General features: G+C 39.7%; 1 protein-coding gene across 1 annotated transcript in view; it reads right to left on the bottom strand.

Moving 5' to 3' along the window:
• The window catches only part of SLC25A12 (solute carrier family 25 member 12), a 99,385-nt gene that overhangs the window by 50,615 nt on the left and 24,309 nt on the right, over positions 1 to 24,461 (bottom strand). Inside the window, exons 3-9 of the mRNA XM_075180643.1 lie at positions 23,573 to 23,715; positions 20,644 to 20,759; positions 15,461 to 15,600; positions 11,690 to 11,836; positions 9,197 to 9,335; positions 8,861 to 8,954; positions 7,557 to 7,641 (exon numbers count right to left, since the gene is read on the bottom strand). Of these exons, the coding sequence (XP_075036744.1) occupies positions 7,557 to 7,641; positions 8,861 to 8,954; positions 9,197 to 9,335; positions 11,690 to 11,836; positions 15,461 to 15,600; positions 20,644 to 20,759; positions 23,573 to 23,715 (864 nt within the window). The remainder of the gene's footprint in view (positions 1 to 7,556; positions 7,642 to 8,860; positions 8,955 to 9,196; positions 9,336 to 11,689; positions 11,837 to 15,460; positions 15,601 to 20,643; positions 20,760 to 23,572; positions 23,716 to 24,461) is intronic.

Below are 24,461 nucleotides of genomic sequence, written 5' to 3'. Positions count from 1 at the left end.
ACTGCGGGTTTGAAAAAGTGGAGACATTGCCTATAGCAACCAATCAGATGCTAGTTATTTATTTAGTACATTCTACAAAATGACAGCTAGACTCTGGTTGGTTGCTATAGGCAACATCACCACTTTTCAAACCCGCAGTTTAGTAAATATACCCCCTTTTCTTGCTTGACTATCCTTAATAAATCAGGCCCAATAAGTATGAAAAATAAAGAATATAAAAATATTGTTTAGGTTACAATTCCTTTATTAATTTTCAGTATACATCCTTGTTAGTACTAAGTATGTTTTAATTCCAGGGGGTAAATGTATCAAGCTGAGAGTTTTCCTGCGGGTTTGAAAAACCAATCATATTCTAGTTATCATTTATTTAGTACATTCTACAAAATGACAGTTAGAATCTGATTGGTTGCTATAGGCAACATCTCCACTTTTCAAACTCTCTGGAAAACTCTCAGCTTGATACATTTCCCCCCAGGACTAATTTTTCCAAATGCATCTGCTGGTAGTTTGCTCTGTACATCTACTACTCTCTCAGTAAAATGATAAGTTTTAACAATATTACTGAACATTCCTCCCAGCAGCAGTCAGTGTTTGTGATGTTTCGTGTTTGGTCTACTGCATTCCTCGCTAATAGCGGTTGTTGTGGATTAAAAACCAATGCGGATTAAAAAGTGCAGACTGACTGTAGCCAAACATCCCACAATAAGTAAGACTGTCTCTTGAAGTTTGAGTTATGGCTGCCTCGCAGTGGTAAGAGATGATCTGAAAAGGCAGACACGTAGGTTCCTTCATCTCTGAGGAGGATTCCCTGTCTTAAGAACACCTGTTTATCTTTATCCCTTTCAAAAGACAATTCCTTTCCTTGTAAGCTTCCCCAGTCACACAGAAACTAGAGGATTACAGTGCGTATTGGAAGAAATCACTTTCTTGGCTAAAACTTCTATGTCGTTAAAGACTGTAATTTTCTTTGAAGGATATGTCTCTCTTGCCCAATTAAATAGTAGCAGATAACACACAATTTCTAGTTACTTGAATTTTGCTCTATATCAGGGATCACGGAGGTCTTACAGAGGCACAGGGATATTAATGGAAAGCATCTGCAGGGGTTTTGTAGAAGAAGATAAATGATTGTGGAGCTTACGTCATCAAAGGAGAAATTGCTAAATGGAGGTTTTCCTGAAGACAGACATGACCAGTGTGGTGTAGAAACGGCCATGCATGGTAGATTTTGGTTGGTTCGCTCAAACAGTCCAAGCACTGTACAGTGTAAAGCAATAGTGGGAAACATAATAGTTCTCACAGCTTTGACATTATGATATCAGAGCATCAAAATTAAGGGGTAGATGGGGTAGTTGTATCAAGATGGGTCAAACCTTCCAAAAACAAACCATGAAGATGGTAGCCATAGCAACCAACAGTCAATGCATTAAGTGAACCTATAACTGGTTAGTCATGCTGGTAAGAAGACATCATCCAATCATACATTAGCCTACTGAAGGAAAGCACGATGCTTACCCTGTGATACTTTGAAACATTATAAAAGAGGAAATTACCCTGGTCTAAGGAGCCACAAGTGATTCCATTGATGGCCACAAGCAATACCCATGCCACCAGCGAAGCTTTTGTAAGTCCTTATCATTCCAGGCAGTGGTGGAAGTGGGGGTATATACAGTGGTATGCCATACCGCCACTGCCTTCATTGTACAACCATTAAATTCCATTCACTTACATTCCCATTACATTTGTCATACCGCCACTTCTAAATTTGCACTTCAACCACTGATTCCAAGTCAAAATTGATCATATAGAATCAAATATGATGTGGTATGATGGATAACCTTGTCAAACAATGACCCTCGTCGCCATAAGCGTGGGGTCAGCATGTGAACCTGCAGTGAAGGGTAAGAATATGCTCTGCACTGTAATTTGGCTATTCTGCATGTCACATGAAGATTACTGTAATTAGGTAAACTGTCCATGCTGAGCAACCAAATTGCTGCATGTGTGGGAGCTTAAACACCTGTGAGCATGTCTGTAAACTCTTCAAAATCTCACACACACTGCCTAGCCTTAGGGCCTAGGCAAACGTCGCTCCAGCTGCTTAAGTACAACTAAGGATTCTGGGAGTTCTGTAGATTCGGCAGCAGCTATAATACCAAAGATAACCACTGGCTGCAAGTCCAGAGACACCATTTCCAGCCTTTCCTATGGGAGATAACGGTTACCTACACTAGACCATTATCAGCCAGCTGAATATGCCCACAGCGGATCTCCCTCTCACCTCTCAGACTCAACAGTATGAGGGGGGGGGGGGGTAGGATTCTGCTGCTTGAATACAGTAATTAGGTTTGATTAATCACCGCTGTGACATTAATCAGTCTGAATTCTCTCTCAGGCTTTGCGCAGACACCTAATTTTGCTGCCCCAACAGGTGTCTCATAAACGGCTTTCAGAGCAGCAATATATAGAACGCCTCAGACTGTCAACAACAATGTCATTCTGTCAGTTCCTCTTAACATGTCAAAACAGCACATCTACGTGTGCCCTGCCACAGCCGGGATGAAGAGATGGCAATCACACATGTAAACTTTATTAGGTGAAAAGAGTGTAATTACAATAGCAGCTAATTTGTGCAGGAATATTTTGTCTTGTCCTCGTTTCACATTTATATATAATGCTTAGATAAATCACACAAAAGGGTTTGTTAAAACTGCTGGCTACGAGTTACACTGCATGGCAGAAGCAAATATAACTATGTGGTAATATAAGGACAAACATGCTATATCCAGTCAGTGACCAGTGGGATTCACCAAACATACCATATAAGATCCATTTGTGCAACAGCCGATAAACTAGCTCAAACTTGTTATGAAGAGAAATGAAAAGGACATCCTCTGCAATCCAGAATGCAATTTTAACTTGATATCACTGAGGCATGAGACACAGTTTAATAGGTTGCACAATCATCTAATTGGACCAGGCTCTAAAATAAATGTCTCCACTGGATTTGGGTGGATTCAGGCTCGCACTGGGGGGAGCCCGGTTGCCCGGAAACCCCCCTTTTAGACCCAGGAATGTGGTGCAATATACTTCCGGGTGGCTGGTCCCTCCCCCAGGACCACTCATCTTACAGCTGCCAGCTACCAATTGTTCTGTCCTCCAGCATCTTCACACACGTGTACACTCACCCAACTCTGCCCACTGACAGCACCGCAAGGCAAGAGGTAAGTGTGAGGAGAAGAGACTTGCAGTGTAAGTGTGGTGGCATTTAATGTAGTGTGGGTGGGGAGGGGAAGGTGTTCATTTAATGGTAGAGTGAGGGTGGGAGCTGATCATTTAATAGTGGTGGAAGCTATTAATTTAATATACGGGCTACAATTTAAAGCTTGGATGTTTTAGGGGTATTAATTAAACACGGGTCTGAGGTTGGAGAGAAGGAGGGACATTTATTATATGTGACTAATTATTTAAATGCCGGATTGTTTGGAGGAAATAGATTTATTGTTTCAATGTGAATACTAATAATTTAATGTTGGGGGATATAGACATATTTATTAAATGTGAATACTATTAATTTTATGTCAGGGCTCATTGCAGGGAGGATGCTAATTATTAAACATGGGTGTTTTTTATTTAATGCCAGGGCTGGTTAGGGAAAGGCTTAGAGGTTCACTCACTGCTAGGCTTTCCATATATTATGTACCTATACTTTCCAAACAGGGCCACAATATTCCAGGATCCAGACAAGTTGCAACTGAGCATAACAAAAGAACAAAAGATGGAGATAAAAACAAAAAAGCCGCAGTGAACGCTGCAAGAACAGGTAGAAGAGAGCAGGACAGTCTGTCAACTGTCCTGATTTTGCTGGGGCAGTCCCGATTTTGGGTGACTGTCTGGCTCAGTCAACTCTTGTCCTGACTGCAGTTGGGAGGAATGTCCCACTTTACGCTGCACTAGTCGTGAAGTGAGCTAAAGGCAGAGAGTGGGCACATCTATAGGGCGTTCCCTGCTCAGTGGAAGACACACAATCTTGTTTTTCCTTCTTCATATTTCCACTACCTCTAAGGTCTACATGTCACATTTTACCAGATAGCATACCAAACAGAGAGCATTTTAAAAGGCTCATCTTTTATACAGAGAATGGGGTCATGGAGCCCTACGACCAAAATGTTGGGTAGCCAAAATGTTAAATTCGGGCCAGAATACAACTAGCGGTCTATCCGGCTGGTCCGTCAGTGTATGTCATTACTGTAAAGCAGTGAGGAGAAAGCAGGGACAGAGTGATGCCAAGATCATCATCATCAGTTATTTATATAGTGCCACTAATTGTACAGAGAACTCGCTCACATCAGTCCCTGCCCCATTGGAGCTTACAGTCTAAATTCCCTAACACAAACACACACAGACAGAGACAGACTAGGGTCAATGAGCAATTAGCATGTTTGGTATGCTACTTAACGGCCCCTTTACCCGAGGGAGGAGAGGAAAAAAAATGTCTTAATTAAAAAAAAAATCTAACTGTAGTTAAAGAGGTCATCTTTAACTACTGTCAATCCATGTGACATGATCAACAATATAGAACGTAAGTTTTCTTACTGTGAAAATATTCAGTGCTGACAGGTTCTGATTGCTGTGTTTTGAGCTATTTCAGCTACTTGTGTATTCTACTGGAGCAGAGACTGCCTTCAGTGTTATTCGAAAATCTCCTTGTGAAAATAACTATGTTTATAAACAGCCACAAGGAGAAAACCTTTCCCACTAACGCTCTTGCTGTAGGTGGAAGGAACAATGGTGAACTACACTGATACACTAGCTAATGCAATTACTGCACACATTCAAACTAGAACAGAACATATATGATTTTAAACAATAAAGGAACAGAAAGGTTCTGTGGAAATGCACAGTGTGTGAGAGTAATTATTTGTGAGATTTATCTTACATCCTACAAGAGTAGGCGGCCGTGGCATACAAATGTCTGCCTTCTTTCCTGTGGCATAAACTAGCATTTGTCACTTGCTCCCTATAAGCATGTGTGAAAAATCATGGTTCCACTAATATAACAAATGTTAATGTGTGTGCCAAAAATTACTATAAAGGGGGTTTTCACCATTTGAGGAGAGATTTTACAGTTCCTTTCCCCAAGAGTAGTACACTACTGAGGGGGGTCCTTCATCTGGAATCCCCGACATTTGCGCAACGCAGTTGTTTCTACAAACTTACTTGTAGTGTGAACACTCTGAAGGACTCTGGTGTTGGTTGGAGTAAGACGTGGCCTATGAATGTGTGGTTACAGAACTCTCCACCTCTTGCTTCACAACCACTGTGTCAGACCTGGACTCATTAAGATATCTTTACAACAGTCCTATAGCGTCACCACTCACAAGGTGAAAAACAATTCTAAACAATGTCTGTGAGTTGCAGAGCCGTAACCTAAAAAATTTTTAGCGCCTGGGTAGAGAAAGAAACATATTGTCCCCCAGCCCTCAATTTAAACCAAATGAACCTAAACTATTCATAAACTGCGTCCCCCTTCAGAATTGTGCCCTGGGCGGTCGCTTCTATCGCGCAGCCCTAGTTACGGCCTTGGTGTGGTGGGAACAGAGCATCTATTTATTAGAAGAGTGAGTGTATAACGATGTGACCAACCTGCAGGACAATCAGTCATCCCCCCCTCCCATCCTTACTTCCCTTCTTACCACGCACCAAAGACATTTTAATAAAAATGAATTTAATATACATTTAAGTGTGCAGAATGATAATACTGGAACATATGTTAAAGGGAAAATATGCTCAGTTTAAGAAAGGTTTATTTTCATTCTATTTTCCTATAAATGTATATCATATGTGCACTAGTCAGTTTGTATAGAGAACCTAATTAATCCTTTTTTCATTAACATCAATGGGAGTTGTGGACATGCTGGCTTTGCTATATGAAATATTAGGTTTCATCGACAGTGGAACAGTGCCTCTAGTGGCCTAGAGATCATGAAATAAAACGGAGGAATATTAGGCTTACCTATACTGAGAAACAATTACACAACAGTGTATTCCAAAGACACAATGCTTCCCTTTATTTATTAAGCAAGGAGAGCAATACAAACCATACAACCTTATGAACAGGACCAATTAACCAAAAATACTACACTAATTGGGTTAACAAGGGAACGTGCTTTTATGCAACTGCTCAGACATTAGTTTTCTTTATTGTGCTTCATTGTATTCTTCATATCTAATGAAACCAGCTGTTTATGGCTCTTCCTATAGCTCAGTCCGCCCACCAGCTCACCTTACAGGTGTATTGTGTTATAACTGCAGTACGGGCTGTACCAATATGTAAGGCATAATAATTATCTCCGTAATATGCAGGATTTGAAACGTAATCACATCAGTGGACAATACATGTTATTTAAAAAGAAAAAAAAAAAGAATGGTAGAAAGAGATTGGCAGGAGTTTCTTTTTTAATGACCCCCTTGGGGATTGTGCTCCCCATACCATAGCAATGTCAAGAGCTATTTTAAAAAAAAGCTCTGGAAAGAGTTAAAAGACTCACAATGTATATGTTTAATTATTGTTCCAATGAAATAATCATCCTCAGGAAGTTGACTTTGTTTGTTAGTTTCCTGTTATAAAACAACCAAACTTGACATGTTGCATTAATCCAATTTGGAACTTCTAAACACGGAAAAGTTCCGTAGAAGGATTCCCTATTTACGGTCATGTCACAGTAGATATCCGTGTAGCCAGACGATATAACTATTCTGTTTACAGTTAACACGAAGCATTGCTTGATGTTACAACCTGGTTTACTTGCATGACTTTTGCCTTCCCCAATAAAGACTGTTTGGAGCATAGAAGGGAATAAAGAGCGGGAGAGTAGATTCCTTTCTCGCCTCATTTGTCTCTGTTGGTGGGCCAGTGAAGTTCAGTGTTGTGACATTCACCAGCCCGGAGCGACAGGTTGTGAGCAATTCCAAAATAAGTAAGAACTCCACTTCCTGAACATCTGTTCACTACACTTCTGTGGCACTGAGCAGGCTTGGCAGGTATGTACCACGATTGATGGCTAAGAGATCTGTATTCAAAGCGACTGCTACGATATTAGCTTTAATGCTATGCTGTACATTTTCTTGCTATGCTTCAAATAATGATTTAACAGAGTAAAAGATAGTAAGACACTGGACATGAACTGTTTAAATCAATTTAAAGCAAAGTATAAAATATTACAATGTTTGAATGTAGCAAAGCTCATGATCTTAATAAAAAGTATTGAAACTATTCCACAGACCTAGAAATACATTTTTCTTCTACGACATTGAAGTTTCGATTAGTAAAAGCAATTTATTTTTTTCCATATTGTAGTAAAAACATAGCAGCAATTTTTCCCAGAAAACTGACAAATATAAACAATTGACTACAGAGTTATTATTTTACCTTAGTAACTAATAAAAAAAAACAATTACATGGTTTGTGCTCTTAAAAAGCATTTTCTGTACAAAGGAAGAGTTTTTTTTATTTTTTCAGGAAGTTTGGTTGGTGTTTATAAGTGGCCACCTACCTGTCTCTGGATCTCAGCCAAGTTGTAAGGTAGCGCTCCTTCCTCTAGCGGTGCTGTTCGCTCAATATCTGTCAAAGTTAGACGTCTGCAAACAATAGAAAGACACTAAGTCAGAGGGAAATCGGTTTACTTGTCAACCACACATGTATGGCAGAGATTATGCACTAGTAAAAAAAAGACAAAGGATTAAAATACCATAATGTCCAGGAGAACATGGCCTCTAGGGGCAGTGTTTTGCTGAAGGTTATGGATATTTGTATCTCGGCTGACAATCAGTATGGCAGGCCTGCTGTCACTTTAGTTAGTGAACTATATAAAATAAAATATGAAATATATAGAAAAATACAGACACAGGTATCTAGGCAAGGAAAAAAAAAATATTTAAAATGCTAAAGACTGGTTATCTCCATTTACCACAATCACGGCAACACACACCAGGATGCCACCATGTAGGAGGTACTTTTGAGACCATAATCTTTTTGCAGCAACTTAACAGTTGCCTCATATCTATACTTTGTGCCATTGGAGACGCTGCTCCTTCCATTAATTCTCCCTCTTGTCTAGATCCCTTCCACGTATCCTTATACTGTGCCTGTCCTCACATGCATCCCGCTCTATCTGAAATACTCTGTGTTGCTGTGAATGGCTACAGGTTGTTCTATCCCCGTTAACTTCAAAACTGTACAGAGCGAAACAAGCATGGCGTGAAAACATGTATAATAGTAAGGATGTACGGTGTTTATTTCATATAGAGCTGTGTTTGACACCCCAATTACGTCAGTTTGACAGGAGCTTCAATTCACTTTGTTTTGTTGGGGGGAACCTGCTCTTTTCACTATCTAACTCTTTCTGTCACTTCCGGCTTGCCGTATCCATTCTCCTTCCCATATCATACCACAGCCCCCTGTCATATGCAGCCCTACCCTCACTAGTATAATAACACCAGTGGAGAAGTCACTTCCTCCCACAAGATCAGCACTTTCATCTCCTGCTGCCGTGACCAGTCTGATCATCTGATTGGCTACTCATTGTTCTATTCCTGCCCATTTCAAAACCGGGGACATAACAGACAAGCGGGAGATGAATACTCTAACCCCAGTCAAACGCACTTTATAGAGAAGTTGGTTGTATGACACAATTCCTGTATGTAGGTGTATTAAGTCTCCACTGTCTTCTGTGCATTCCATCACAGAACACTGTCAAAATTACACTGATGTGACTTAAATGGGCAATGATCTCCATTAACCACAAACAGAGATAATTGTTCCTTGTCTTTGGAAAAGAAAACTAGACGTAATACTTACCCAGTAGCATTGTATAAATCTGAGAGCTGGAACAGAATGTCAATTTCCAGTGGGGTGATCTGTCCAAATTTGTTTGCAGAATTAGCAAATTCCTCTGTAAAAACACAGCAGAAACCCAGAGTTCACAACAGAACCAAAAGAAAGTTAGCATTTTTTTCAAGTAGCCTCATCTGGTGCACAAATCTAATTGCGCTTATAGTATATGGGCAAGCTCTGAAGATGTCAGTGCACGGTCGTCAATTTTAATATGGGTATCGGCAGATGTATGGAGGCGAAGAAAAATCTTATTCTGACGTACTACAGAAGCCAGAATAAAGATAAAACATAACTAGGTACCTTTGGTGACTTCCAAGTCTCTTTTTGAGCCCGCTAAAGTGCTGTATATCTTCCGTACAAGCTCCATATTGTTCAGCAGAGAGTTAAAAGCATTGAAGTAGGAGAAGCTCACTTGGTGGGAGATGGTTCCCCCCGCAGCCTACACAAAAAGGGACTCATTAGTGATGGAGAGTATGGTAGTAATACTATGGTTACTTAGGACAATCATGGACCTATGTCATCAATAAATACAGTATGTTTCTTATCTTAGTGTATCAACCTGTACACGTGTATCACCCAAGAAGTCATATCTATTGCAGAACATGTTTAGTTATATGAAGAATAATAGTTTACAAAACTCTCCAGTGTTCTGCAGAACATGAAATTCCAAAATATTCACTCACAGGTGTATATTGTATATAGCACCTGTCCTGGTATACAGCTATCTGTAAAAGCAATATGTGCACATTACACACAAGATTTGTAAGAAAATAGGACCATTGGGACTCTGTACTTGTGTTATTGAAAGACTTTGTGGGTGTATGACTAAAGAACTGTGTAGTGGTGCAGCTTCATAGGTCTGTGTGTCTAAACAAACAGATATATATCTACTGAAACCTATCTTACGGCCACTCCTCTGTCTTTCCCTGTATCCTGACCCCTGCCTCACACCAATGTGAAAGAGGTATCTTCTTGAAATGGTCATGTTCAGGATGATGGTTAAAATTAATGATGCATAAAATTAGGTTATTCAACTAACCCCTGAAATAAATCAATAAATACCTTTAACATACTGACTAAAGGCATGCTAGTGGGGTTCAAAAATATAATTCTATGAAAAAGTATTCCGTTCTCCTAAATAGGTGTATTAATGATGACAGAGGTATAACAGCAGCATATCTGGGGGTAAATGTATCAAGCTGAGAGTTTTTCGGCGGGTTTGAAAAGTAGAGATGTTGCCTATAGCAACCAATCAAATTCTAGCTGTCATTTTGTAGAATATACTAAATAAATGATAGCTAGGATCTGATTGGTTTTTCAAACCCGCCGAAAAACTGTCAGCTTGATACATTTACCCCCTGGTGTTATTATGAGAAGTCCTGGCAGAAGATGTTATGTGTCTCACAGATCATATGATTTACATTTTCTAATGTTCAGGGTGCACCACCAGATGAATGATATAATAATAAATTAACATTAAGGCAAATAATCGGGGAGGTGAATACCTGGTGCGGTGATACCTTGTTTTTTGGCAAGATGATGTTAGGTGTGATTTAGTTAGGAGATATGAAAATCTTGTCATACTGACATAACTGCAGCAATTAAAATGATTATGAATGGAACTAAATATCATATCTATATTTTCCTCAGATCTAAACCAGTATATAGAAGCCAATAAAGTTACCTTCTGTCTACCCGGTTAGCAGAGTAGAGCTGGACTGTAAGTAAGCAGTACAGCAATACTCTTTTGAATCATACCGTGAACCAGCACATGGTCAGACAGGCTCCATCACGGTTGAGCCGACTTTAATATGTCCTTTCAAATTATTGTACCAATTTGACAAACCCGTTCAAGAAACGTTACACAGCCAGTTCAAGCATCTCTAATGTACACTTAATACTTAGGGGTGAGCTTAACAGGATGGAACTGAAGATAACCATTGGTGGTGGCAAGGAGGATGAGAGTATGAGCTTGGGGGTATAGTGTAATTGAGCAGCCAAAGAGCTAGCATTTTTTAGTCTATTCCAGGCCGGACCATGCCCCCAGTCACTTCATACCATTGCCCCAATGATGTCACAAACACATCCCTTTCCAAAAGACCACACCTCTAAGCTATTGTGTTGTGAGAAGATAGTCACACCTCACTCAATAAGACTGACAGGAGAGCTCTGAGAGCAGATAAAAGGCATTATGGTGAAGAGAAGCGAAACAATGGTATCTCTACTGAATTAGGAACTCTGCGAGCGGTCATGCTAGAGCCATACTAAGCAAAGAACAAGAATAAATTATATAGCCTGTCCAATCCACATCCTTGATACACTTGCTGTGTACATCAGACAATAGAAGGGCATACAGCGGTTATGCTAGTTGGTGGGGAGGGGAGATCAGTCGTTTAATGAAAAACAACAAAAACATTTTATATGGAGATTTGATTTTTTTTTTAACCAGGAAGGAAGGGGTGGAAATAATGATAGGAGAGGTGGGGGCAGGTAGAGAAGGAATATGAGGCAGGTAATTATAGCAAGGTGGGATGGGGTCAGAGCCATGGGTCATGGTGGGGGACTCATAACTGTTTAGGATGAGAGACACAGGAAATCCATGTTATACGTCTGTCCTACAGATGACTACCAAACAGCAATATGAAAAATAATTTTTTGTTAGTAACTTTTCTTTTGTTTTGTGTCACTTTTTTATTTATCATCCTTTATCGTTATGGGAGTGAAGCTGTTTTTTTATGTGCTGGTGTTTTGACATTTTTATACACACATATATTAACTGCAGCTGTTACTTACAGAGACGAGATTTTCTTCTACAAATGATGTGAGCATGTGCGACCGTATAGTGACCATAATGTCATGGAAATCCAGGGCAGAAATCATCCCAGTTTTCTTTTTGTCCTTCTGAGCAAACGCTTGTCGAGCGTGTTCCTGCTGCAGCTCCTGAAATCCACAGTAACGTAGAATTATTTATCACGTGTATCATATATTTCACAACATGCTTCCACACAATGAGACAGTTACCCTGCTGTTTGTGTGTATATGCTCTCCGCAGTATGTGGAAGAAAGGAGAAAAGACATACATACATGTTAACCTTGCCTCCAAACCAGGTCAGGTGGGGCTGCGGATGGAACTGGAGCCCCAGACTCCCCAGCATAATCCTCTACTGAAGGGCCCCAGAATACTCATAGAACAATGATAAGTTCTTTTTTGGGTCTAATAAAGACTTAAACATAAATAAATAATGCAGTGTTTTTTATTTTATATATACTTTTTGTTTTATTTCCTTCTTTAGCTCTTTGTGGCTCCGGTCCCCGTGGCTCTCCAGCTACGTGGAAGTACAAGTCACAGGAGAGAGGCGCTACATATTTATATCTATTGAAATCCTCGCACTGCCATAAAGAAACACTGCAGTAACCAACTGTGGTCATAAGCAGCTGAGTAATCTGGGGAAAGGGACCGGGAAGGACCAGTTCTGTGATAAAAGCCGATGTCCGTGGTTATTATTGACAATGTATTTACACTAAGGAAGTGGGAAGTATGAGGGAGAATAGCCTGGTCTCCTGGGAGACCTACCCGGACATTCCGGGAGAGTGGGAAGTATGGAATATATACAGTCAGAAGCAGTCACAAAATAATCAAATTTACAAGTTCGATATCTACACAACCTAGAAAAGATGTTGATTGGAATCAGTAGCTCTTTTTGGGCCCATAAACAGTAAAATTTGCAGCCAATCAAATCTAACAAATCCTTCCTGGACTTCAAAATTGCAGTGTATAAGCACCTTAAGGCTTCATAATAATGAATTTACATATAAATGGGAAAGGAGGGGTGTTTTAAAGGGGTGTATTTAAAAGAAATTGGGTAACATGCACACATGTAATGTAACACATATTAACCACATTTTGTCATTTTCAAGTGCATTAAACTACGGTCGGTTCTTCAGGAAAAATAAAGATGAGCAGGAGAAGTGGGTGGGGTTAGAAAAACATGTAACCAATCAGAGCATCACCCACACAGCAGTCAAAGAACATATTAACTGAGCGAGCTTCTTCCTCTCCACGTGAACGCAAATTTGAGTTTGGTTTATCTAAGACAGAGGTGTTTAAACTCAGTCCTCAAAGGCTACCAACAGTTCATGTTTTCTGGATTACTTTACTCATACACAGGTAACGTAATCTATTTGACTGGGTTAGTAATTATCCCTCCTGTTGCTACAAACATAAATCCTGAAAACATGACCTGTTAGTAGCCCTTGAGGACCAGGTTTGGACACCTCTGATCTAGGCCAACATGTAACCAACCCGAGCACCTAAAATAATGACTGTGGTGTAAATTCATACATCTAGAACAGATTATATAATAGAAGTTAATTTTTTTTTTACTTAAAATGAATGTACTTATTTATAAAAAAATAATTTATAAAAGTAAACAAAAGTATTATTGTTTATTTATAAAGTGCCCCCATATTACTCAGAGCTGTACAGAAAGCAAACATACACACTGCACGGATGGTGTTGTAGTCGGAATCAAACCCAGGGCACCAGTGCCATGAGAAGCAATGCTAACCAATGTGTCACCGTGCAACTATGTTATTAAATAATCACAAGCTGATGGAGGTAATATAGAAAGACAACTGTATTTTGACTTTACACAGTCTTTATATATCTGTATTAGTTATTAAGGGCTCATTCACACATAAGTACTGGATAAAAACACATGAAAATAAACACACACTTTAGACAGGGTGAATCTTGTCCCAATATTAGAGCAGTTCTCATGTACAGTCATGGCCAAAAGTTTTGAGAGTAACACAAATATTGGTTTTCACAAAGTTGCTGCTTCAGTGTTTTTAGACCTTTTTGTCAGATGTTACTATGGTATACTGAAGTAAAATTACAAGCATTTCATAAGTGTCAAAGGCTTTTATTGACAATTACATTAAAGTTTATGCAAAGAGTCAATATTTGCAGTGTTGACCATTATTATTGAAGACCTCTGCAATTCGCCCATTCTTGCCTAATCAATGCTTGGAGTTTGTCAGAATTTGTGGGTTTTGCTTGTCCATCTGCCTCTTGAGGATTGACCACAAGATCTCAATGGGATTAAGGTCTGGGGAATTTCCTGGCCATGGACCCCAAAATTTCGATGTTAGTTACCACTTTGAAATCACTTTTGCCTTATCGCAAGGTGCAAGGTGCTCAATCATGCTGGAAAAGGCATTGTGTGTAAGCAAACTGTTCTTGAATGGTTGGAGAAGTTGCTCTTGGAGGATGTTTTGGCACCATTCTTTATTCATGACTGTGTTCTTAGGCAAAATTGTGACTGAGCCCACTGCCTTGGCTGAGAAGCAACCCCACACATGAATGGTTTCAGAATGCTTTACTGTTGGCATGACACAGAACTGATGGTAGCGCTCACCTTTCCTTCTCCGGACAAGCATTTTTCCAGATGTCCCAAACAATCTGAAAAGGCATTCATCAGAGAAAATGACTTTACCCTAGTCCTCAGCGGTCCAAGCCCTGTACCTTTTGCAGAGTGTCAGTCTGTCCCTTATGTTTTTCCTGGAGAGAAGTGGCTTCTTTGCTAGCCTTTTTGACACCAGGTCATCCTCCAAAAGTCCTCACACCTGCCTGCTGCCATTCATGAGCAAGCTCTGCACTGGTGTTGCCCCGATCCCACAGCTGAATCAACTTTAGGTCCTGGCAATTGCTGAACGTTCTTGGGTGCCCTGAAGCCTTCTTCACAACTATTGAACCTCTCTCCTTGAAGTTCTTGATGAGCTGATAAATGGTTGATTTAGGTGCAATCTTACTAGCAGCAGTATCCTTGCCTATGAAGCCCTTTTTGTGTAAAGCAATAATGGCTGCACGGATTTCCTTGCAGATAACCATAGTTAACAGAGGAAGAACAATGATTTCAAACACCACCGTCCTTTTAAAGCTTCCAGTCTGTTATTCTAACTCAATCCGCATGATTGAGTGATCTCCAGCCTTGTCAACTCTCTCACCTGTGTTAACGAGAGAATTACTGACCTGATGTCAGCCGGTCCTTTTGTGGCAGGGCTGAAATGCATGGCAAAGAGGGACTTTGAAATTAATTGCAATTCATCTGATCACTCTTCATGACATTCTGGAGTATATGCAAATTGCCATCGTGAAAATTGAGTCGGCAGACTTTGTGAAAAATAATATTTGTGTCATTCTCAAAACTTTTGGCCATGACTGTATTTATTAACATGTGAAAATCACAATACAAGCGGAAAGGCATGAAAGAGCTATAAGTCGTGTAAATTGGTGTAGCCTGTTGTAGTGCACATATATTTAGAGATAGGACAAAGCAGTGCAATAGCTATTGTAGTATTCCTGCAATTTACAACTATAGATCAGAAATTTAAAACAAAACTAACACCTGCTGTCAGCAAGGGGCATCTATAAGCTGGTAATTTTCTTACAGGATAATTTTCTTACAGAACATTGCACATCTGTAACTGTAAAGGGTTGTGCATGTTTTTTTCCATTTTATTTTCTCTTTCCAGTTATTTATGAGCAACCACATATCTGACCTGTAAAAACTCTGTAAATTCCAGGTAGGAAAGATGTTTTTTCCGGTTGTGCCCAAAGTGAAGTCGGATAAATTCACAATCCCAGTTGAAAGGGATATGGTGGTGAATCATGGTCTGTCCGAATATTTCCTTAACGTTCTCTTAGAAGGAAAAATAAAATCATACACAAAATCAAAATTTGGCTTCTCAGCTGAAAGGTTGTCAAATACATACTCAATGTAAAGATTAAACATGATCTCCAGCAATTATACAACCAAACTCCACCATTTCCATTGCATTATATCAACACTGCCGGATTCAGGTCTTGCATCTGTGTTTTTAAGTATACAGATTCCCCTGTCTAGTCTCACACTAAGGGGAATATTTACTATATTTACTAAACTGCGGGATTGAAAAAGTGGAGATGTTGCCTATAGCAACCAATCAGATTATAGCTGTCATTTTCTAGAATGTACTAAATAAATGATAACTAGAATCTGATTGGTTGCTATAGACCACATCTCCACTTTGTCAAACCCACAGTTTAGTAAATATACCCCTATGGCTGATTTGTAGGTTGTATGCAAAGTCAAAAAGCAGCATGTCTTAATATGTGCATATAGTAATAGCACAAATTATGCCAAGCATTTTGTAAACATGGGAATGGCCAGAATATGTTTCAGTCCTCTCAGCCAGGTCATCATATGAAACCCGTAAAACAACCTTATGATTTTGGAACATATTGGGAGTCACTGACTAATAGAGAACAGACGTGAAATGATACACAGCTTGATTAACCAAAATGAGGACTTAAATATCATAGTTTTTCCCCCCCCCTGTCCTAAAGTTCATTCCTATTTATATCCTCTACCCATTACTTCATATCATTTTCCCTTTGTGCCAACAATAAAAGTGGTTGGGCTCGAGGATGGCGTTATTACATTGGGTGGTATAAAGAGGGTGCACTTTAATGGAATAATAGTTTTTAAAATAAATGTTTTTAGATACTATTTTGAAGGCAAAAGAGCCCTAAACCATCTGACATCTGATAGCGATGATGAAGGGCAGTAACTACAAATTACAGTGTACTGTATTACAGTCTAGGAACATCCATTTAAGCCATCACTTCTAACAACGGTTTACAAATTGGGGCAGCACAGTAGCTTAGTGGTCAGCACTTCTGACTCACAGCACTGGTGTCGTGTGTGTGTGTGTGTGTGTGTGTATGTATGTATGTTAGAAAATTTATACTGTAAGCTCCAATGGGGCAGGGACTGATGTGAATGAGTTCTCTGTACAGCGCTGCGGAATTAGTTGTGCTATATAAATAGATGATGATGATGATGAATTCTGCCCTCTGACCTTCCCAACAGAATCTCAGTACCTATAGACCAATGAGTTAATTATAAATCACGTATCTGTGCTACTGAAAATGTCATGCAGTGTGTATAATGAAAGCTATTAATTAGCAATATTTTTTTTTAATCTAAAATGTTTATTTGCAAGACAACTGAATCATGCATTGTTCACTTAAATTAAGTGCATGTTTAGAAGAAGAAAAAAATATCATTATTTTTCTTTAGATTTGCGGACATGTAAAAATGCATTACTGTGTAACACTGGCCAAGTTCATCGATTTGCTTTTTTAATTTGTCATTGGGAATTCCAAGTTACTCTCCATATGTTAGCTTAGAAAAAAAAAAAAAGGATTGTGAATAAATTAGCAAAGAGATAGGAGACAAAGTACAACAGATTCTTTAGTTCAGAAATGTAAATTTAAATTTAATTATGGAATGATTCTGCAGAACAGATTTCATTTTTAATTGTAGGTATTAATTAAGTTATGGAAAAACTGTCTTCCCTGTAGAATGTATTAGGACATTACATATCATGTTTATATCCGGAGGTATAAGAGCCGCTTTGCCTACCACGCTCAGTGAAGGTCACATTCACAATCACAGGTAAATATATTAGTGCAACGGTCGCAGTGTGCAAGGCCAGGAAGTGCCGTTCGGATGCTCTGAACCAAACAGACAAAAAACAAAAATACAGTAATAATAATGAAATAAATATTGTTGTCTGTCACTATTGACCTTACAAATAAAAAGAAAGACCTGTCTACGTATATGAAAAGTAGATTTATCACATTATGTTCTATGCTGTGCAGTTATAGAGATATTATACAGAAATGCAGCAAAACACAAAGGGAGTTAAGTGGACATAAAAACATATAACACATACAACATAACTGCATGCTCACGTGTATCGTTTCGGATTACGGTCCTAGGCACCTATAGTGAGTATGTGGATGTCTGGAAGTACTGTGCAGCATGAACTTGTCAATGCATACAGCCATACCTGAAGACACCTACGTAGGTGTGTATCTCTGCAGTGCGTTATATTAGTCAAAATCTGTCTACAGAAGAGCCAGCATGGCGTCCTAGTACTTCCTGCTGATACCTGGGTGCAGTTATCCATACTGCAATCTGTGCCAACTTACCGATAAACATATTGTGCTTTAAGGGTATAGACAACTCCAAAAGGTTTGTGAGCCCCGTTGTGACAAAATGTTTGGAGGCCTTGTGTTTCGCCACTTAAAAATTAAGTGTTAAAAATAACTGCGCACACACACACACATAACAAAAAGAAAAGGCATAATTTATAAAGCAAGTAAATCCTAAATTTAAAAGTTAAAAAATGTTAGAAATCTGGCACCAATTAAAAGCTTACCTACGAGACTAGAGGCCTTCTAAACTACAAAAAAAATCTGTAAGCAATATAAAAGAGGCATCTTGTAGCTCCCACAGAGGATTGTCGACCGTCCATAAATTTACTTATATTATATGAAAAAAAAACAAAAAACTTACATTTTACCTATCACTAAGAACCTGTTGGTTCAATACACACAAGAGCGAGAATGATTTTCAGACTGGGTAGTGTTGTAAACTCTTTAGTTAAACACTCAGTAAAACTACTTACTGCCAGCTAATCTGTACTAAAATATTGTCAAGGAGCGGCAACTCTTAGTAATCACAGTATGACAAAACCTCAGGGGCCCGATTCATGTCTGAACGCAGCTTGTAGTAAGTTGCGTTTTTAAAAAGAGCAACCTGAGCGTAGTGGAGATACGCTTCGATGTGAATCTGGGTGTAAGCACGCTCTACCTATAGAGTACTAGCCGTACGTAGACACAGAGAACAGACTGCAGCATACACATATGTACAATAAAAAAAAAAAAATCACATCAGAACGCATAAAACTTTTATTTCCTAAAAATTTAAAATAACGATTAACAGTATAAACATTTATATAAATATTTATTTTCAAATTAAATATTTTTTTTTTACATTAATTACATGGAGAGGATTTCAATGTGTACTGTACATACAATGCGATTTAATAGTATATCTTAGTTGCATGCAGTCGTTCTGTGCTATCTAGTGGTACACATACATACTTTTTAATTGAAAGACTATGCCGCATCAGTCATCACTAACACCTGCCTTATAGTGTATGCAGGGCCGGATTAAGGGAATGGAGGTCCCTGGGCTAACGAGGCTGCCATTCCCCAGTGAGCCCTCCCCCGAGGTCCCCCCTGTTAGCGGCAACCCCGTGAGGTCCCCCATCAGCCGGCCGCCGCCCCTCCCCCCCCCAAGCGCTTACCTCCTTCTCCTGTCACTATAGTCCTTCCGCGGCACGCCTCTAAGCTCCTTACTGATGAGATCTCGTGAGACTCTCATGAGATCTCCTCAGTAAGGATTACTGGACGCAGCGGAAGGACTATAGTGACAGTGCTCAGCAGCATTGATCGGGCCGCACCGATCAATAATGCTGGTGAGCACTTTCAAGGGCCCCCTGGATGCCCGAGGCCCCTGGGCTGTAGCCCAGTTAGGCCTCGGGTTAATCCGGCACAGAGTGTATGTAAAAGATACTCCTGAAACAAGCGAACTTACAACAAACATAGCATCTCTATTGAAACGCGCTTACTGTACAGTCCGCACCTTTCCTCCCCCGTTCCAGCTCTCAAGTCGTAGACAGTCCTAAGTGTCAGTTGTGTGTGGACCTGAATTCCATGTAATTGTGTCCATTGGTTTAATGTCTGTGTCTGGGCCTACGCAGAGCTATTTCATGCAAGATATACTGCGCAAACAGACCTAAGTAAAATTGCCCGTAGTCCCACTATCTAGCTAAAGGTAAGCTACTGTAAGATAATGTCATTTGGCATGTTAGACTCAAAATGGCTCTTTTCTGTTCTTCAATCCGGTTATATTCATATAGGAAATCTTTCTGGCACAATTAACTCCCTTACCGAAAATAACTTGAAGTCTATTAAGCTCCTAAAACTTTAACAAATATTTCTGAAAATCACAATATGCCACTTTAGCTGGAAGCAGAAAGCTCTGTTAAAATAAATATAAAAAAAATGCACCCTACTCTACAAGACCATCCTCCCCACAGTGGAAATGGTTTGAATGGCACGTCTATGTGACTGATGGAGGTGGTGCTCCGGTTGATAACCCTTCTTCCTTTCCCCCTACTAATGGAGGTCCTACGCCAATAGGTGTGCCTGGATGGAGTGTTTAAATTGGGCCGTCAAAGACTTAGACCAAGTCTGGTGGGTTAGGTGAAATAGCCACAGTAGAATGTAGAATGTATACTGTATAATGTCTGTAACCTGCATACGCTGTATTGGTGTGTTCATATCCCCTCCCCCCCCTCTCTCCTTCTTTCTTTTTGTATCCCCCGTTAACCTAACAAATCTCAATAAAAACGATTAATGGGAAAAAAAAAAAAATGCACACAAGGTCCCTCACTGTTAATGGTACTTCAATTTGCCACGTGGGCACCAGGTGGCATTGAAAGTGGCACTGGCAGAACGACATACGGAGTGAAATCACTGGCTTGGCAGTGATGTGCCTATGGGTATTTCTGTGCTGCCTACAGCTCTGTTATTACACAGCACCCAGTTGGCTGCACACGCTGTTCCTGGTAGAAGCAGATCTCACGTAGAGATGTTTCTCCTCCACTTCCGCTCCCTCTGCACGCCAGTCAACAATTTATCCATACTGGTCCTTCAACTAACAAAATGAGAGTTTGTCTACTTTGTAAAGCTATTTTCTCTGCTACGTGAAATCTACTTTCCACACTACACTTAAAAGCCAGTTTCCTTCTGCTTTATTACTTAACCATTCCTAAATACTTACCAAATGTTACCTCCGCAGTGCCGCTCTTATCGAATAACTGATAAGCCACAATGAACATAGCATCTGGGGCACACAACACTGACTCGAATGCCAGGAACTCTTGGAAGGAGATCAACCTGTGGATAAGAAAATAAATACACTTTGCCAGAGAAACGGGAGATTGCATAGGCAGCAGAGGTCTCGAGTTAACAAAACGGTACATTCTGTAAACATTTACTGTGTTATTATCTAGCCAGCAATCTCTGTACTTGTTCACATTTTGCTTAATGCATACTGTAGTGTGTTATCTTGTGTCGAACCCTGCATGTGTTGACGGAGATTTAAGCAGATTGAGTTGCGAGCAGGGGAAGCAGAGGGGCTGAAAGGCTAATGTACTGCTCAGATAACATAGTTTTCCTATTTCCGTTTACATTATGCTCGCAGGTCTAACTGATGGCGAGGATTGCAACTTGAAACATTGATGGCTTTGTGACTGTGCTTCAAAAGTGTGGACTGATTTCAGGTGCGTCGATCCTGGAAATATTTCACCCATATGAAAGTAAGAACAGGAGCTGTAAAATCCATGTAACTGGGCTACATTTTAGCAGAGGTGATTTAATTCTTAGGCCAATGAGTAAAAAGAGGTTGTCACTGTATGTCAATTATTTCCATAAACCAGCCATTGTTTGAATAGTTGCAAAAATGTATATATTCATGTCAAGATCATTCTGACAGCAAATACAATTTTCTCAATACCACTGCCAAATTTCACTGAGGCTTTTTATATTTTCTTTATGTTTAAATACAAACAACTTATTTTATACAAAGGACATGATAGCTACATTACTATACATAGCTCTTTACGTTCATCTTCCCATACACTTTTTTCTTCTTTATACGCTTCATTATTTTACTACCGTTGCATGAGGATCTTTGGTACTGTAGCAATCTGTACTAAAAATTTTACATTGAAGCAAAAGCCAAACGCTGTGTGGCAGATTCAAATAAGCGCAAGGTACAGTTGGAGCTGGGGTGATGAGCATTTCCGTGTATTAAGGCACATAAAACATTCCACGCACCTCTATATGTTTTAGTACCCCAATATCCGTCAGAGATTCATCATACCAGTTTCCGACAGAAAGTGGTGCTTCACTGCATCTACCCCATACGTATTTATTTCTGGCTCTGGGCAGCATGGTGGCTTAGTGGTTAGCACTTCTGCCTCACAGCACTGGGGTCATGAGTTCAATTCCCGACCATGGCCTTATCTGTGTGGAGTTTGTATGTTCTCCCCATGTTTGCGTGGGTTTCCTCCGGGTGCTCCGGTTTCCTCCCACACTCCAAAAACATACTGGTAGGTTAATTGGCTGCTAACAAATTGTCCTTAGTCTCTCTCAGTGTGTGTGTGTATTTTAGGGGATTTAGATTGTAAGCCCCAATGGGGCAGGGACTGATGTGAGTAAGTTCTCTGTACAGCGCTGCGGAATTAGTGGCGCTATATAAATAAATAGATGATGATGATTTCTAAAGAATGGAAACAAGCCCACCCTCAAGTGGTGAAATTTTAACTCAACGGGGCAGATTCAGTTGCCGGTGATGTGGAGCGTGAACATCACTGCGATGTCCGACTGTGCACATTACCGGCAATTACGGTAGGAATCTCTGCTAATTTTTTCCTCGCAGCTTAGTGGGGTGTGAGGAAAAAACAAAATGTTCCAGCTATAACATTTGCTCTGGTTTAAAAATGTTTTGCCAAAAATTTTAAAAAAATGTATTGGGGTGGTTTTAATTTGGTGCGAGGTGTCTCCGAAACGTCCGTGGACACACCTCAAGCCGAACTGAATCTCCCCCAATACATTTTATGGAATTTTTTGCAAGGCATTTGTAAACAAGAGCAGTCTTTAAATGGAACAGAAAAAGGAACAGGATGGATAATGACAAGGGAAAGGGGATGAAGAAGGGTTACAAGCGGTGGAAGTTTAAACCAAATAAATATTGAAGAATTTATATAGCAATGGCCTTCACATGAGCAACAATGGAGCGGCGAGCAATGGCGTAGAGGTCATCATATATAGATTAGATTTTAGAGTTACAGAGAAACAAGGAAATCTTAATACATATGTTTCAGCAAATTTGCCTTTTCATTTCCATTAAAGTCTACAGAGAAGGGCTTTAGATGCAGTTTATTAGGTTTCAAAAAGCTATACAAGACAGGTAAAGACCTGATTACAATATGGGGCTGAGTTGGACGCAAAACTGGAGTAAATTATTAAAAAAAAAAAAAAGAAAAGAAGAGAGAAACACGGTAAAGAAGCGTATTCCCACTAGCATGTAGAGATGTACACATGTGGAGATGCCATAAATCATCATCACCAGTGTGCATTTGCACCTGCCCGACACACGCCTCCTAAGCGCATATGCATGAGCCACATTCGTATGTACACGTCTTTAGTATGCTCAGCCTGCGTTGCCAACCCTATCCTCGGTGCTGTCTCTCTAGTCGCAGAGGGGCGTAAGTACCAGAATCCCTGCAAGTCTGATGTCTACATAGGAGCATATCTGTGCACCCGCTTTCTGAGCAAGCGCACAGCGACTTCACGCAAGAGGCGCTGTGAAAACTGGAGAACATCCCACTCTGCATCAGGCAGTGTGTCCACACTGATATTTTTCTTATCTTGCCCACCATGAAGTGGACAACCCCTTTAGTACTGTTTGCAAGCAAAATAAAAAAAATGTACAAAAGTTATATATATATATATAAATGTTATGGCAGAATGATCACCATTAAAAAAGAAACAAGGATATTCTGTTGATTTTATATCATGTTTTATGTGATGTGGTTTTTTTTTTCTTGCTGACACTGCATATCGGTTTTGTTTGTTATTTTACCCTCCAAATTTTTTTTAATAATAATAAATAAATAAAAAATGAAACAAGGTATTAATCTCACCCATCTTTGGTCTGGTCAGCGACTCCGCCTAGCAGCTCCACAGTCTTGGGATTGAAGTGTGCATCATTGTGCAGTCCGAGGTATTTCTGCACAAAGTCAGATGGAGTCATGTACTGTTCCCCATCTTGCTCGGTGCTGGCATACTGAAAGTAACAGGAAGATAGAGCTGAAATCAGTATGAAGAACCACAGAACACCAAACAAGAACACATTACGGAGATTATGAGCTTTCTCGGTGCAGCCATTAAAGAGATGAAATACGTCAATAAAAACATTTTACTAGGACATTAAAAATGCAATTATCTGTAGAAAAGGTCATTGTATAAATATAATTATGAATATTTAGCAGCATGGTTGCCAACATTTTACAATATTTTCCATAGCCTTGCCGTTGAGACTAAGGTTCCCAGCATTGCAATACTCTCCGCAGGCCTGGGGGCACTACAATACCCATCATGCCGTGTTTGCTGAATGTGATAACAGTGTGCTTTTCTGAATTTAAAATACTTATTTTCAATAAATGTTAACTTCCCAAGCCCAAGGAATATGAACAGATGGTAAGAATTGCATTTAACATGCAGTAAAATAGGAATTGTATTGTGAAGTTTATCAATATTAAAAAAAGGGACATTTGCAGGTACAAACATTTAGCACCTGGGACTGTTGGCAGCTATGTAGTGCACATATAATATGCTGGTAAATAAACACATTATTTCACTAGCGATGCAATGCATACTGTCACTGGTGACTTCAGGCACAGAGGTCTACAGACATTAAGAAGAAACATAATGGTACCACAACGGCTAAGTAGCTGCGATGTCTAACTTTATTTCCAAGGATGAATGCATCCCTTTCCCTGCTCCTGAATAGGTCAAATTGGCTTATGGTTT

Source organism: Mixophyes fleayi, chromosome 7, assembly GCF_038048845.1.
Source record: "Mixophyes fleayi isolate aMixFle1 chromosome 7, aMixFle1.hap1, whole genome shotgun sequence".
Classification (NCBI taxonomy): domain Eukaryota; kingdom Metazoa; phylum Chordata; class Amphibia; order Anura; family Limnodynastidae; genus Mixophyes; species Mixophyes fleayi.
Note: the sequence above shows the minus strand (reverse complement) of the source record. Positions and strands in the feature narration are given on the sequence as shown.